The 12,292-nt window shown below is 33.8% G+C and overlaps 1 protein-coding gene and 1 long non-coding RNA gene across 2 annotated transcripts; one reads left to right on the top strand and one right to left on the bottom strand.

The window, feature by feature from the left end:
• The first annotated feature begins 3,512 nt into the window (after positions 1-3,512).
• Positions 3,513-8,110, top strand: LOC146935237 (uncharacterized). The gene is made up of 2 exons (XR_015030158.1): positions 3,513-3,681; positions 5,239-8,110. It is a non-coding gene; the product is annotated as an uncharacterized LOC146935237 (long non-coding RNA).
• A 540-nt stretch (positions 8,111-8,650) lies between these two features.
• On the bottom strand, positions 8,651-10,022 carry LOC146935236 (uncharacterized). The gene is made up of 2 exons (XM_085749021.1): positions 9,623-10,022; positions 8,651-8,865 (listed from the first exon to the last, which is right to left on the bottom strand). Exons 1-2 carry the CDS (start codon positions 10,020-10,022, stop codon positions 8,651-8,653), a joined length of 615 nt encoding a protein of 204 aa, XP_085605147.1.
• Positions 10,023-12,292: the final 2,270 nt, after the last annotated feature.

Raw genomic sequence — 12,292 nt, 5'->3', positions numbered from 1 at the left:
GGGAGGAAACCAGTCAAATTCTAAAGGGAAGAACAAAGCCAGTGTGATAGAACTGCAAGCAATATATGTTGTTGCACTATCAGATTTCACAGCTGCTGAGGTTGGCTTGGCCATTAAGCAAATGAAGAGCAATGATACCCCTGATGGGCTCACATCTCTTTTTATAAATCCTAAAGGGAAATATTCGTCTAGATATTATTAATTATGTGCTTACTATTCTCAATAACAAGGGAGGTCCTGGTAATATTAACTTCACTTTTATATGTTTGTTTCCTAAGAAGAATGACTCAAAACTTCCTTATGACTATAGGCCTATTGCTCTCAGCAACGTGCTGTGAAAACTGTTACCAAAACTATAGCCAATATGATTAAAACTATTCTTCCTAATATTATAAATCTACAACTAAGTGTTTTTCTCCCTAATAGATTAATTTTTAATAACACTCTTTTAGCCTATCAAGCTTTTCATTATCTTAAAATTCAAAATAAGAAGGAAGAAACAAAGGTGCTGTTGGGATTAAACTAGATATGAATAAAGCATATGATAGGGTTGAATGGATCACTTTCTTGAGGACACTCAAATTACTATGGGTTTTCCTATATATTTGGGGCTCTGCCTGAATCTGGTGCATACTATTATGAATAGTCTTATAAGTGTCTCTTTTTTCTTATTGATAGAATATGGAAGAAAAAAAATTAAAGGTTGGAAGGAAGAGCATGCATCCTTCTTTAGAAGAGGTGTTCTAATCAGAGTTGTTATTCAAGCTATTCCCACCAATGTTATGCATTGTTTTTTTTAAGGTTTAATAGCAGTTTTAACCCCCTAAGAAAAAAAAACTACAAAACCGTCCCCTAAGTTTTGCACCTGTGGCAGTTTTGGCCCCCAAGGCCAATTTTGACTCGGTCTACGCTGATGTGGCACCCTAAGTGAGGTGCCACATGTTATTTTTTATTTTTTTTAGCTTTGGGGGGCCAAAACTGCAACAGTTGCAAAACTTAGGGGGCAGTTTTGTAGTTTTTTTTTCTTAGAGGGCAAAAATCGCAACTTCGTGAAAGTTAGGGGGCGAAAACTGCTATTAAGCCTTTTTTTAATCCCCAAAAATTTTGTGACACAATTAAGCAAGGTATATGTATAGTCTGGTGGGGGGATTTGAAAACAAAAGAAAAACTCATTGGAAAAGAAATGAAACTCTCTTCACAGCAAAATTCAAGGATGGTTTGGGTTAAGACATTAGAAATTTTAATATTAGGATACTGATACCTTTATTGCTAGATGCCATAAGGCCAAGTTTTATCCCAAGAATGATACATGTTACCAGAATATACATATACCTTTATTGAAGAGTCATATATATATGGATGTATACCCTTGATGGAACTATACAGTTAAATCAGGATATAATGCAATTAGAGACTGGTAAGATAGAAACCACCGTGGACCCTTAGATTCTATTAGCATATCAAATTTTAGGAAAACTATTTGGAACCTGCAAAGTGCAAACTATTCCTAGACACAAGGATATTTTATGGAGAGTTATGAATGATTCACTTACAGGGGATTTATGGAGAAGTGAACTAAACCAAAGGGTTTAACTACTAATTAGTTATGTCGTAGAGTCTACAACAATATTGAGACAGTTAGTTAACCATATCCTTACGGATTGTCGTTATGCAAGAAAAATCTGGTATGGATCAAACTTAAACATACAATTTTTAGATAGCATGGCCCTTCATTTATCATTTTAATTAGTGCAATGTGTTTGGATTTGATAAAGTTCAATAATTCATAGTTGTTGATAGTAACTCGTATTGAAAATTAGCTTTAAAAGTTAGTTCCTTTGTTGTGATTTTTTAGCTAAAGTTGTTAAGCTTTATGCAAGTATTTTTTAGCTAAAGTTATTTACTTTGTTGTTGATAGTAACTCGTATTGTTCACATTGAATAAACAAAGTAGTTTTACACTCATAATCCACTTTCTATTTTTTTTCTTTGTTCTCACAATTCACTCGATATTTATGTTGATGATTTCCAAAATAATGGAATCACTTTAGAACCAAAAGTTGTAACTCTTCATGGGAATCATTCATATACATTGGAACCTTTGGCAAAGGGATTCTTAATGAACATTTGCATTGATTCAAATGTATATGGTTATAACATTTGGCAAAAGGGTGCTTAATGAACCATAACATTGATTCAAGTGTATATGGTTATAACCTTTGGTAAAAGGGTGCTTAATGAACCATAACATTGATTCAAGTGTATTTGATCATAATCTTTGGCAAATGGGTGCTTAATGAATCATAGCATTGATTCAAGTCAAAGGGGTGTTTTCTCTCATGTGAAGAGTCATATAATGCACTATAAATGTTTGGCATTTGGGCATTAGTTGGACACACACAAGAGAACACAACAACACACAATTTTGGACAGAATTTTGTTACATTAACAACATAATTCTTCATCATTCTCTTACTCTAAATCATCCATCAATTCTCTAATGCATGAGTGAATTGCTGGAACCATAAATCTGTAAAATACTGTTAGGAGATACGCTTGGTGTGGTTGTGCAATACACGTCAAGGAACTCATAGTATCCTGAAGGGGATTCGCCGGCCATTCCTTATTGCATCCAATATACAGTTATTGGTGGGGGCGAATCGAACCTAAAGGTTAGTATGGCAACCCCATACGCTTTGAGTTTACATGCATAACTATTAAACTTTTCAGGTTTCAAGTGCAGCAACCTCATCCCAACAATCAAGATATACAACAATCACTACTACAAAATTGGGAAAATATAGCGCCCCATAAATAGCGCTTTAAACACTAAAGCGCTATAAATTAAAACACGGAGGTCTTAGCTAGCGCTTTTTTGAAAAAGCGTTATCTATGCTTCTAAGTCTATATAGCGCTTTGTATTAAAAGCATCAGTATAGGTTAAATAAAAATAATAAATATTTAAAAAAAACAGGATTAATTGTATATGGCGCTTTTGATGGAAAACGCTATAAATAAAGCAACCTTAAATAGCGCTTAATAAGCGCTACTGTATGCTTCAGAAAGATAGCGGTTATAGGTTAAAAAAAGCGCTATTTTATTAAGTAAGCATGAACACTATGACCTTCAAATCCCTTGTTCAATTCCTTGTGCTGATATTTTGTTGTTTTTTTTTTTATTATAAAAAATGCTTTGAACTAACTGTTCCCCTGTTCGATCCCTGCATAACACATCTCGAATATTTTTTCAATTTGTATGAAAAATCAATTGCAGTTTCAAAGCACACATTTTTTTTATGTAAACAAAAAAAAAAGCACACATTTTTTTTTAATATTTTTATCATATATATATATATATATATATATATATATATATATATATATATATATATCACTTAAAATATTACTTTCTCCAAACTTTTTCAAAAAACATATCTCTCTCCCTCTAAAAAATTGGTTTCCCTCTCTCTAAATCCCTTATACCTTAAAAAAATTGGGTTTTCCATATCAATTGGTTCGATCCCCATCACTCTCTGAAGTCCTCTCTCTCACGGCTCTCTCTCCAGGTTCTTGTGAGTTCTTCGTAAAACCAGCCGGAGTTCTTCGTCGTCCGCCGGAAACTAATTTCGTCCAGGTTTCCCTCTCTCCCTCACTCGCCGCCACCATCGTTGAAGGTTCCATCGGTAACAGCTCTCTCTCTCTCTCACGTTTTTTTCTCTCTAAACAAACCAAGGTTTCATATTTGTCTCAAGAAAAGCGAGGTTTCAATTTTACTAGAGTAGTTATCGTTTTTCGTGAATACTGGAATTGGGGTTGAATTTGTTTTTTGATTTTTTCACGAATACATGAATTGGGGTTGAATTTGTTTTTTGATTGTCAAAGTCAGCACTCACAAAGTGTTTGACGAAATGTCTCAATAAGCAAAAGATCAAATAAGGTCAAATTGATCAAATAAGGTCAAATTGCAAGTTTTTTTGCTTTCTTTTAATTTGATTAATGAATGAGTTGAATGAATTAAACACATGTTGTTAATTCTTGTGGTTGTAACTTGTAAGATGTTGGAAAAAAAGACAGGACCACTAGTGGACTCATAGTTCTGTCTTTCACGCAAATGAAGTTTATATTTATTCCACCATGTTATATGATATTCATTTCTGTCTCTAATCTATTATTGTTATATGATAAAAAAAATTAAGCGTTGGGCTTCCAAAATTCTCAACAAGCTTACCTGAATCACTTTTAATTTTTATTTTAATTAGTGATTAGAGTTTACTGATTTGGTTAGGGTTCACTTTCATTCAAATATTAGCTAGAGAAAAAAGATTGATTTTGCTTAATTCTTAGATGCTTACCCATTATGATTGCTACCTGATACTCAATTTGTTATGCTTTTGAAAGACACAGTTAACTACACAAAGACTGATAACTATACTCCTCTCTGTTCAATGTGGATTGTGGAACTTGACATTTGATTTTCACTTTGTGGTTTTCTAACACTGCTCAAGATAGTTTATATTCGACCTTACTTCAGTTATTGGTTCCAAACCAGTTTACTTTTGTCAGCAGATGGCACAATTTTTATCATAGGACATGAATTTTGATCCGTCTCTTCAATAATGTATTTGTTATTTTCCAATTACCAGAATTTCAACTGAAATTGATGTTGCAATTTTTTAACCTCATCAGTTTACCCCCACTCGCTGTTAATTATATGTGATAGTTCTTAGTCATTCTTGGTTCAGAAGACATTCTCTTTTGCTTTTCATGTCTTCTGTGCTGGACTTTTAGAAGATGGATAAACTATCTTGAATGATCCAAGTTAAAATTGTGTTGTGTAGAAAACGGAGGATCATGTATTTTACAGCTCCATTAGATGTACAACTTCAGGATAGACATGTTCTAAAACCATTTTCAGTTTAGACATTTTCCTATAAAACTGTCATATTGCTTTGAGAAAAAACCTTTATTGTGTAGAAGACAAATGATCACGATTTCCCGCATTTGACGTAGTCATAGATTGCAGGTCATTGTATAAATCTTTTTATTTTATTTTTGAAGCTAGTTGCCAAAAAAAATTGGGTACAATTCATGCTACAAGCACACTGCAAACAGAAGAGAGATGATTGTGATAGCCATTAGCCTGCAACCTTAATATATTGCTCACAGAAGATTCCTTTGTTTTGAGAGTATTATAAAATTGAATCAATGTCTAACAACAACCTCTCTCTCTCTCTCTGTAGGTTCTCTCTCCCTCATAGCTCTCTCCCTCACATCCTTGACGACTCTTTCTTTCTTTCTCCTGTAATTTCTCCAGGTATCTCTCTCTTTTTGTAACAGTTTTTGTTTTTGTTTTTCTGTGTGTGTGAATAGTTTTTGTGTTTAGAACATGTGATGTTGACAATATGAATCATACTAGCAAAGGATTCCCTTAAATATGATACAAGGCGGTGACAGGTTCAAGGATAAAACTTTCTACCAAAATCTATCTGTGCAATCATTTTCCAATATTATTTGAATGTCAGGGTAGTGAACTAGTAAGTGAGGGAGGTCAGATGATGAAAAGGGGTTTACGGCAAAGGTTAAATAAGTGTACGCTTTCTTGTATTATGAAGTATCCTTCTTCCATGTATATGTCACTGAGAGAGTCAGAATAAGAAGTGATCTGCAAAGCAATAGTTACATTACATTACTCTCTTTTTGAACCAAAATTACCAACAACTGTCTGTCCCACTCATTCTCACCGCACCACGCTACCACCTTCATAATCAAAACCCTCTTATTACTAAAACTTTGCACCGTTGCACAATTGGACAGTCCAAAGAAGTGGTTCTAACTTGCCTTTATTTCTATGACCACGCAGTCACAAGTAAGTCATGAGAGTGACACTTCTTTATTGTGTACACTGTACAATTGCATTACATGGCCTAAGTCGGAGGATAGAAATTATTTCCTATACTATCCTATATATTTCTCTCAGTTCCCCTTCAGATTGAAGAGAATGACATTGACATCTTTATAATAAAGTCTTAAAAAAAGAGTTTATGCTAGAAAAATTGTTAGCAAATAAAGGAAACGATCTTTCAATTAAAGTAAAAAGATATACTATATCTCAAAATATGATTTAAAATCTCACTCACTTTGGACCCACTTTGACCACATCTTTTTCCTCTCCTTTTGGCTGTATTGATGTGTATTTTATTGGGCTGAATGACCAATAATTTAATAACCCTATTTTCTTGTAGTAATACTTGTTGAGAACCTGTGTTGAAGTGTTTGGAAACTGATAGCAAATAAAATGAAGATATCTAACGTCATGCATGGTCCTGTTTTTATTTTTATTTTTTCTGTAAATATATGCTCCTGTTTAGGTTTTGAGAAGGATAATAGAATTGGTATATTTTTCAGAAGCTATATATAAAAGTAATTGTCCCTAGCATTCCTCTTATGCACTATATTCTGATCTATTTTCTAAAAATCTATAATTAACAAGTTTGAATTGTACACGGTTTTGGTGTTGTGCTTTGATTATTTTAGTTAATTAATTACATGTAGAATATATTCATGTGTTGTTATATATGGCAGAAGATGTTGATATTGTAGGCGTAATAGTTTTGTAACCCTTTTGTAGATAGAAAAATCAATTGTGTAGTGGACATTGGGTGTTATTTGTCTTTGATCCCATATCGGAAATCATATATTCCAAAAAAATTCCTATTATTTTCCTTTTGATATTTTTGTTGATTCTTGATGATTCTTGCACGTTAGTACGGGGAAATATATGTGAAAACTTTTTTTGTCTTGCGTTAATTCATTTCCTTTTCAATTTTGTTGAAAAAATCTTGTAAAAAAACCTCCAAAAATTGTGAACTCTCTTGCAATTATTTTTGATGCTTGAAATTGGTCTCTCATGATATTTTGGCATGTCAAAAAATGATAAAAGTTTATGTAGAATTCCCTTGTGATTTTGTGTCACTTCTTGTCAATTTTTGTGAAATCTTTGTATGCTTTTGATTCTAATATTGTGCCACATTGTGTTGAGTGCTTAATATGCGAATGTGTAAGGTGTTTACTTCTGAAAATTGTGTTTGTTTGGCTGTTTTGAAAGTGCAAATTGTGATTTTCTTGTTTCATAAGTAATGTGTGTTGTTACCATGAGAAATAATGTGTGAAGTGGACTTGAAAATGTGCTATAGGTCTTGGCTCATATTTGACCTTATAATGCTCATAATGTGGCTGAAATGAACCATGTGAAAATTACCATTGATATGAGAATTTTAAGTCTTAAATTTGCCTTGATGTTATGGTAATTCTTCAAGTCCACTTTTCCATTTTTTTGGCTAAAGTTTTTGTTACTTTTTGATTAAATCTTGCTCATTTTGTTATGGAATTTCTACTTGCTTTATTTTCCATACTATATTTTGTATTGCTAATCCCTTTGTTTCATGTTTCATTCATAAGCATCCCATACTTCATCCCCTCTTTCATCTTTATTCTTTTTGCAATTTAAGTTTCATACAAAAATTAGAATGTAAAGCTTTAGGAGTTCTTGTAATATTTTACTTTCATGCAATTTCAATTTCTTGGCAAAGAGGCCATAGAATGTATCTAGGCCAATGATGTAAAGGACAATGGACTCTAATAATGTACACCGACACAAGCACCGACACTTGCACACACATCACTTTAGGTATAGTTAGAATATGCATGTTTAGATGTATGTCTAGGATTGTATGTTTAGATGAATGCCTAGGGTTCACACTTAGAAAAATCATTTTCCAAAAACTTGAACAAACTTCACTCAAACATTTTTCATAATAAACCTTGGGGTCAAAACCCCATTGAATTTTCCTTTTATTTTCTTAATCAAACTTCAATGAAAATAATCATGTTTAGACCATATTTTGCAAATGACTAATTCAACCTCACAATTTCCTAATCTCATGCCCTTGAGGCCTCTTTCCATTCTTCAAAATTCCATTTTCAAACTTAAAATCAACCAACAAAAACAAAAACATTTTTTGGAAGAGAACTACGGTGGATTTGATCCCTTAATCGGGTACGTAGGCAAGGAACAAAATTCCTTCAATTCAACTAAAATAAAAAATTCAAAAACATTCCTCTCCCTCCAATTCTTCACTTAGAAACTCTTTAGGTGTAAATATCATTTCAAAATAGCATTTAAAAATAAAGCGCGCGCGTAGAAATTAAAGACGGTTCCTATAGGATACTATAGTCGTTATGGGTGCCTAACACCTTCCCGTAGCGAAAACAACTCCCGGACCTCGATTCTCAAGGGTTTTGCTTACTTTTTCCCTTCCCAAGAAAAAATAAGATATCACCGGTAAAAAGGTTCAAACGTAATCAATGTTTGACACCCGAAAACCAAGATAAAACACCCTTTTCCACCAATTGACCTATACTCAACAAGTTACACTTCATTCCTGACACATACAATACCTTTTCCATCAGTGCATTCTTCCCATCTTTCCTTCTGATAGAAATATCGCCAATACCTTCATCTTTAAGGTTCCCGCTATCTACAAGCCTAACGTTTGTTTTCTTGCTAGAATCAAAGTTGATAAGACATTTTTTGTGTCCAGTCATGTGATTTGAACACCATGAATCAAGATATCGGTCTTCACGTAATGGATTTCATTCACAAGTAGTAGCCGTCAAAAGAACTACTTCTGAATCTGAATTATCCTGATCCATGTTTGCTTTCTCTTCACCTTTATTATTCTTCTTTCCATCTTTCTTATACCGGCACCCATCAATATAATGTCCAAACTTCTCACAATTATAACCATGGATTTTTCTCTTATCCAATTCTTTCTTCTTGTTCTGATTATTGCCAGAACCACCTCCCCCTTTAGAGGATTCACCTTTCTAACCCGACTTAGAATAGTTTCTATTGTAGAAGTGACTCAAAATTGGAGTTTGGAGTGCAAAATTGAAGTTTGTTGGAAGACCAAAATCGGCGCCCGATTTGTGGAGTTCTGGGCCGGATTTTGGCTGTCTTGGGGAGCAGTTTGTTACGTGAAAAATCGGGGCCCAAATGGAGGAATTCGGGGCCCAATTTTGCGTACAGTATTTTTGAGAAACATATTTTTTGGGCCAGATTTGTTCCAATTTTATAGGAGATACTTTTACTATAAATATAGACTTTGTATCAAAGTAAACCTTGAGATAGAGGGGCTGAAACAAGGGTTTTGAAAGGCAACAACAAAACTAGGTTTTGTATAGAGTTTGTCTCTTGGGAACAAACACTAGGGTTTGATGGTTGATTCACCTTGGGAAACACTATTAGGATTGAGTCTCTTGGTCACGGGAAGAGATTGGGGATTTGGGTAGAATTAGGCGGGAGACTTATTCTTGTAACCCATTGATATCTCTTTTGTAAAGTTACTCATCATTATAGTGAAACGGAGGGCTGCTCTCTCCCCTAGATTAGGTCAATTTGGACCGAACTGGGTCAACAAATTCTTTTATGTTCTCTCTTCTTTTCTCTTGTTGTTTTCTACTTTTGTTTGTGATTATAACTGTGATCCACTTGTATTGGTTGCTTGATTATCCCTTGCCCCACACATCAAGTTTGTTATTGGTGTGTTTTCTCATCGAATTCACAACAGTTTCCATTCTTGAACTTTCCTTTCTTCTCTGAATACTTATCATATCCATCTTTCTTGGTAAATTGAGCTTGCAAGGCATGCTGTGTTGTTCTTTTTGAACCTCTTTCAATCACTAACATCTCACGAGCTTCAATAGATGATTGAAGTTCTTCAATCTTCATTGTCTTAACATCCTTAGCTTCTTGTATGTCCACAACAATGAAATTAAATTTTGAAGTCGGGGATCTCATGATCTTACCCACTACTTGTTGATTTGATACATCTTTACCACATGCTTTCATCTGATTAACTACAGATAACCGTTTTGAGAAGTAATCACTGATTCTTTGATCTTTCTCCATCAATATCAATTCACACTTCCTTCTCGGTGATTGAAGCTTCACTTCTTTCTCCATGTTTCTTTAGATCTTGTTATCTTTGAAATCTTTGAAAAATGATTTGAATCAACATTTTGTTGAATATAGAACAGTGTCTTGCAATCTTTCTTTTTCCAAATCTTTGAACGTTGTTCTCTGCGCTTCTGTAGGATTTTCACCAAGATCCTCATAACCATTCACCACCAATTCAAGAACATCTTGTGCTCCAAAAAGCGAATTCATTAATGCACTCCATCTTTCCCAGTTCTTTTCACCAAGATCCTCATAACCATTCTCCACCAATTCAAGAACATCTTGTGCTCCAAAATGCGAATTCATTAATGCACTCCATCTTTCCCAGTTCTTTCCATCAAGCGTTAACATGTTTGAAGGAACAAAACCCCCATCGGTACCCATGATTACTCGACAAGAAATTCTGAATCCACACACACTTCACTCGTGTTTCCTAGAGATTCACCCCTCACAAATCTCTTGTGTTTCCCATAATCAAAACCAAGGGCTCTAGATGCCAATTATTAGCGCAACTATTGTTTTCTTGCAAAACAAGTAACCATAACAATAGATGAATTTAGAGAGAGAAGAATGGAGAATATGGAAGTAGTTATAGAGAGAGAAGAAAGTGTTGGAAGTTTGTTATGATTTCATTGATTGATGAAATAGAGAATTACAATCTATTTATATACATGACTTGGAGAGTAAATCATCTAGTAACTAACTAACAAACTTATTAAAAGTAAAGCTAATTATTAAAACTAACTGTACTAATGATTCTCTCAAAAAAACTGTACTAATGATTATGGGTTAATCATATCTAATAGGCCCAGGGGTGTCTTCTGGTGCATTGATTCCCCTCCTGCTATCTTGGTGTGTTGCCTTTGGAATACTGTTATGGTTTGAGTTGGCGTGATTTGCAGGAATATTTTTTTTCTGTTTCAGGAGCAATATTTGTTTCGTGGTAACTTTTTCGAGAACTGTAGATTGATGCTATATATTTTCATCGCATGTTGGACTAATAGGATGTTGCTAGTTGTGGCCTATTTATGGAACAATTGCTTATCATGTGTGCATTTGATATGGCCTGGTGATCATATAAAGACAGAATATTATTGGCATAAATTGATGTCAACAAGTTTGAGAATTGTTCTCTGCTGTTCACCGGGGTGTTGCTATATTTTTTCTTGACTGCATTCTAGCATGTCAGCGCTTGGTTAATGGCATTGGCATATGGATGAACCTGAGTTTGATTAATGCTTATCGAGGACTCAAATTAATTAATCTATTATGATGATAAAACTCTTTCTCGAAAACCACTATTTCTACAAAATCAGGGCTGCTCAATATTTAACTATTATTTCAATGGACATATTGACTGCCCACCATCAGAAAATTAGGTCATTTGCCAATGGTAAGAGCCGCCTTCTTGTGAGTGGTCATCAGTGGAGTAGTGCTTGAGAGTTGAGAGTATCTAGTGGAAATGCAATGAAAATACTTTTTAACATTATATATTTTTCTATTGGCCATCTTGATTAATATAACTCATTAATTAATGAATGTGCCTGTCCTCCTCCTGATGAAGTTGGTGCTTAATTCTGATTGTTCAGTTTATTAAATTCGAGCATACGGTATTCTAAACCAATATCAGCAAAAAGTTCAACACATGGAAAGAGTAGTATCTGTCACATATAACCCTTTCTCACTCTTGTGAGCTCAGATCATCAAAACCTTAATTTATTCTCCTTCATCCATTAAAGAGGAGTGATTTTGAGTCAATTTTGACCCAAAATCACTCCTTTAATTAACTCGTTTTTCTCTTTCTCATTTATTGAAAGGGGGCTTCTATGATGTAGTCAAGAAAATGACTTTTTTGAAAAAGTCATTTTATTTAGCCAATAACATAATTGTTGATGTCATGTCAGCTGGTGCCTTTGTGATGGACCATTGTAAGACTAAATTTTATCTTATTGCAAATCAGTCCTCGTACAAAATATTAATTACGTACTTTTGATTTATTAACTTATTTTATTTAAAATAAAATCATTTTTGTTCTTCATTTTGTTTGTCCTTTCTTCTTCATCTGCAAAGGGGATTTTATGCTCAAATTAAATCATTTTTAATCTTGTTTTCTTCTTCAATTGGTAGGCTATATCTATGAACAGATCAAAAGAGACAAAAACATACTCCCTCCGGTCTCAAATGTAAGAAACTTTTCACTTTTTAGATTCATCCAATAAATGATGTATGTGGTTTATAATATAGACCACATACATCATTTATTGCATGAATCTAAA

Source organism: Medicago sativa, chromosome 3, assembly GCF_051527215.1.
Source record: "Medicago sativa cultivar Bolivia chromosome 3, Bolivia_mono, whole genome shotgun sequence".
NCBI lineage: Eukaryota > Viridiplantae > Streptophyta > Magnoliopsida > Fabales > Fabaceae > Medicago > Medicago sativa.
The sequence above is the reverse complement of the archived record's forward strand: the minus strand, read 5'-3'. Positions and strand labels throughout refer to the sequence as shown.